The sequence below is a fragment of the Trachurus trachurus genome, assembly GCF_905171665.1.
Source record: "Trachurus trachurus genome assembly, chromosome: 24".
NCBI classification, from domain to species: domain Eukaryota; kingdom Metazoa; phylum Chordata; class Actinopteri; order Carangiformes; family Carangidae; genus Trachurus; species Trachurus trachurus.
In genome coordinates, this window is record NC_139910.1 from 1,964,955 (window position 1) to 1,970,000 (window position 5,046).

At 43.4% G+C, this 5,046-nt stretch overlaps 1 protein-coding gene across 1 annotated transcript in view; it reads right to left on the reverse strand.

Moving 5' to 3' along the window:
- Positions 1-1,605: 1,605 nt before the first annotated feature.
- aig1 (androgen-induced 1 (H. sapiens)) overlaps positions 1,606-5,046 on the reverse strand; it is a 32,426-nt gene continuing 28,985 nt past the window's right edge. Inside the window, exons 4-6 of the mRNA XM_084000975.1 lie at positions 4,717-4,832; positions 2,898-3,064; positions 1,606-1,743 (exon numbers count right to left, since the gene is read on the reverse strand). Of these exons, the coding sequence (XP_083857101.1) occupies positions 1,724-1,743; positions 2,898-3,064; positions 4,717-4,832 (303 nt within the window). The 3' untranslated portion in view covers positions 1,606-1,723. The remainder of the gene's footprint in view (positions 1,744-2,897; positions 3,065-4,716; positions 4,833-5,046) is intronic.

Below are 5,046 nucleotides of genomic sequence, written 5' to 3' on the forward strand. Positions count from 1 at the left end.
ACATACATGTCACCACACACACACACACACAGACACACACACAGGCGGTTACATCACAGATCAAAGTGTCCGGCTCGTCTCGGCTCATTAACATGCAAATCTATGCAAATTAATGCAGAGCAGAATATTCTGAATGTTTTAATGTGTCAGGAGGAGCTGACGTGTTAATGAGGAGAACACACATACACACACACACACACACACACACAGGGTGCTAATGTGTGTGTGTGTGTTGTGTCGAACTCTGCAAACTGACAGCGACACACACACACACACACACACACAGACGTCACGTTGTGTCGACACATGAAGCTCTTCCTCTTCCTCTTCTCCTTCTCCTCCTTGTAGTGTGTTTTCACCGGCGGGGAGCGTTTGTTTGTGTAGTCAGAGGAAGCAGCCGGGTGGGGTCGAGTCCGTCCGTCTTGACAGGAAGTGAAGATGTGGGTTTTTTTTCTTTCTTTCTTTTGGTTTCACTTCTCACTCGACTCGACTCGACTCGCTGCTGCTGCTTCTGTCGACACGTCGTCAGGCCACGAGGTGTCACAGAGCGATCAGCTGATTGATATTATTCTACTCTTGCACCATTTTTTTCTTGTTTAATGTTTCCAATTTTATTTTAATTTTTTTTAAATGTTATGTTTTTTTCTCCAATTCCAATTCTCACCATTAAAGGGATAGTTCAACATTTTGTCAAATTGGCCCATTGCCATAGTCCCTATAGTCATAGCAGTAGGTTTGTTACCTTTAATTGTCGGTGCAAGCTATTTTTAGAGCGGCGGAGCAGAGCCGTGAGCTGCTCAGAGCTACGCTACAGAGGCTCATTATGGGATTTCTTGGTTTCCCTCATCAAACTCATCAAATACACAATCCAACAACTCCACAATGCTCTGGTGGACAAGTTGTGAGCTGCACATTCACCACGCTATGAGATAATAACACAACGTTACCACACAGAGTTGTTTTAGAGGGAAATTCATGCAAAACCACTGATGCACGTTGCCTTCAGGGACAGTTTTTCATCAACAGTCTCTGTATTTCCCTCTAAAACAACTCTGGTAACGTTGTGTTATTATCTCATAGCGTGGTGAATGCGCAGCTCACAACTTGTCCACCAGAGCGTTATTGTGGAGTTGTTGGATTGTGTATTTGATGAGTTTGATGATGAGGGAAACCAAGAAATCCCATAATGAGCCTCCGTAGCGTAGCTCTGAGCAGCTCACGGCTCTGCTCCGCCGTTCTAAAAATAGCTTGCACCGACAATTAAAGGTAACGAACCTACTGCTATGACTATAGGGATTATGGCAATGGGCCAGTTTATAATAATAATAATAATGATCAGTATTATAACTGAGGACAGTAGACGTGAGGAGAGTTCCACTCAGACTTTATTAGTAATGACACAGGAAGAATCATCATGATCAACACAGTAATGATGATGAGGAGTTTCTCAGTAGTTATGAACAAGATGTAGTGTGTGTCTGTGTGTGTCTGTGTGTGTGTGTGTATATGTGTGTGTATTATGAAGTAAAAACAAAACAAAAACAAACTTCAAGCTTCTTCATCTGTTTTTTTTTTTCTATTTACATGAATGAACTGATGTTTCTGTCGTCGTCATGGTTACAGTTCAGAGGTTAATCCAGAGAGGTCGCTCCATTCGTTTCTCGTGCCGTCCCCGTTGGTTGGAGCGGGGGGGCGGAGCCAAGACTCCTCAGAGAGGGAGGGGTCACTCACCTTTCACCTTTACTGGAGGGAGAAAGAAAAGAAAAGAAAAGGAGGAAGTGAAGTTTAAACTTTACTTGTTTAAACAAGTAAAACTGTGTTTTATCTACGTATTTGTATACTGGTATAACACCGGTTTCTCTGTGTGTTGTGACTTGCTTTAGGACAACGGATGTGAATTAGCATCTATGCTAACTCCGCTGCTACTTTACATTGATGCTCTGGCTGCCATGGTGATTAATGTGCAATGTCCTAATCAAATAAATAAATAAATAAAAGACGGTGCAGGTGTTTGTGTCCTCTCGTCTCCTCTCCCCTCTTCCTCTCCTCTCCTCTTGTCTCCTCTCCTCTCTCCCTCTTCCTTTGTCTGTTCCTCTCCTCTCCTCTTTTCGTCTCCTCTCCTCTTGTCTCCTCTCCTCTTCCTTTCTCTCCCCTCCTCCCCTCTCCCATCTCCTCTCTTCCTCTCCTCCTCTCCTTCTTTCTCCTCTCTCCTTCTTTCTCCTCTCTTCTTTTCCTCTCTTCTTTTCCTCTCCTCCTCTCCCTCCTCTCTTCCTGTTTTCTCCTCTCCTCTTGTCTCCTCTCGTCCTGTTTTCTCCTCTCCTCTTGTCTCCTCTCGTCCTGTTTTCTCCTCTCCTCTCTTCTTTTCCTCTCCTCTTCCTTTCTCATCTCCTCTCCTCTTCTCTCCTCCTCTCCTCTCTTCTTTTCCTCTCCTCTCCTCCTCTCCTCTCTTCCTGTTTTCTCCTCTCCTCTTGTCTCCTCTCTTCTTCTCATCTCCTCTCCTCAGGTGTGTGTGTGTGTTCAGGTGTGTGTGTACCTGTGTGTGTGTGTGTACCTGTGTGTGTGTTCAGGTGTGTGTACCTGTGTGTTAGTTTAAGTTTAAGTTTATTTGTCCCCATGGGGAAATTTGTTTTCACAGATTGCACAATGAGAGACAATACATCACAAGACAGACAATGGTATACACAACAACATCCACAGCACCAGTGACAACATACAGTACATGACGACACAGTGAAACAGCAGACAGACGGATTGTGTGTCTGGTCCTGTGTGTGTACCTGTGTGTGTTCTGGTCCTGTGTGTGTGTGTGTGTGTGTACCTGTGTGTGTTCTGGTCCTGTGTGTGTGTGTGTGTGTACCTGTGTGTGTGTCCCTGTGTGTGTGTGTGTGTGTGTGTACCTGTGTGTGTCTGGTCCCAGACGTAGCTGTTGAGGATTTCTCCGAGGACGTAGAAGACACAGATGACCACCGTCATGGCGCTGAAGAAGAGGCCGCGGGCCAGCGGCGTGATGCGCTCCAGCACCGGGTAGACCCACACACCGGTCACCTGGTGCACCCAGCACGTCCTGGTGGGGGGGAGGGGAGGGGGGGGTGAAAAAACAATCCAATAACGGTCATTTCCTTTTTATCAGCAACAAACCATAAAAGTACTGTAAGAGCCATATTTGTATTGCTTATAATAGTTGGTAATTTTCCTTTAAAATGTCGAACTGCTCCTTTAATTATGATGTTGATGACATCACAGTAGCTTAGCTCTCAGACCAGGTTAAGCAGCCTATAAGGAGCAAGACAGTTTTTTGACGATACCTCAGAGCGAATCTTGTAACTTTGTCTTTGCTTTTTAAGTAAAGTTATCTTTTGAACGGAGTTATTGACTTGGAAGATTCTTTTTTGTGTCAAGCTTGTTGCCAAGACGACTGCTTAATAGTAGTGGTAAAGCGGAGTACTCGAAGGAAGAAGGATTGCCGCTACAAGTACGATTGACAATAACAATCTATGTGATTTTACAGTCCAAGTCTTTAAAGGCGGTGTTTTTCAGAGCCCCGAGGCAGCGCTGCTCTTCTGTCCAATACACACAGGAAGCTTCACTTTTCATTCAGACTAACTAATGCTACTGATACAGGTGTTAGATTTCATCAATGAGACCAACATTTATCTCCTAAAAATAATGTAACCAGCCGGTGGTAAACCTCTAAAAACCTGCGGGTAAGTTAATTAGTGATTGTTTTTTTCTCCCCCGTGATGACGACGGAGGTTGGCCGGCCGAGCAGCTCTGCAGACTGGCTGCTGCCTCGGAGCAAAACATCGGAGCAAACTTCTAAACAGCCGTCGTTTGGATAAACTGGCCGTATATTTGGGATCTAAACAGTTACTTTCTCACATGAACAAATATTAAAACTTAATAAAGTTACGTAATAACAGCGCTAGAGCGAGAAATAAAACAGCTTTTCACCTGTTTTACAGCTACCGCTACCGGTTGCCGTGAAATGCATTCTGGGAAACTCGTATACTGTGGTGTGAACGGCGTCAGTCTGCTGAAGTAGCAGACTGAATCCCACATTCAGTATGCAGTATACAGTACATACTAGGGGTGTCACGATTTCGATTTTTTTATCGAAATCGATCAAAATTACGTCATGGTCTCGAGCATCGAAGTCAAATAGAGGATCGAGGGGCAATTTTGGCCCCTGGATCATGATTTTTGGGGGCATTCTTGGTAAAATTGGGGACCAAATGACTGAGAACAAGATTGTTACCTTTATATTGTAAATAAATTACTTAAATTTGACCATTAGTGCCTAATGTGATACATTATGGAAATTGCATCACTTGTATGTATCCCATCTTTTGAAATAAGATTTACTGTATAAAATTTGATGAATAAAACCAATGACCGTAGACTAGACTAGTCTGAAAATGGAAAATAGGCCTCTGTGTTGTAAGAAAAAGAATCGAGAATCGAATCGAATTGTGACCCTAAAATCGAAAATCAAATCAAATTGAGGATTTGGAGAATCGTGACACCTCTAGTACATACTAACGCAGTATGCAGTAGGTAGTACGGTAGTATGCGGTGTCTAAAACAGCCTCAGACTTCCTACATGTACAGGCTGTCTGTAATGTTTTGGTTTTGGTTTGTTCTATTTTCTTCTAAGCTCATTGTTTCACCTTGACTATGTTGTTAAATAAAATATAAATCAACTAGTCGGTGTTTTACCAGAGGATGTATCCGATGCCGAAGCAGCAGACGGCCGCCAGACCCCACGACCTGCTGGGGTAGCGATGGTGAGTCGTCCTCATCTCTATGATGATGAAGGGGAGCACCGTGGTGTGCTGAGAGAGACAGAGAGAGGAGGATTATTATTATAGAGTTTAAGCAATTATTTCATTTCATTTTTTTATTTGTTCCAGCTAGAGTTTAGAGTTTATTTATTTAGCACACATTTAAATTCAATGGCGCACGGAGGGAACGAAGCCGGTTGGCTCGTACATAAGTTCCACCCCTATAACAAATTACAACAAGACAAATTTCAATGGCTAACAAATA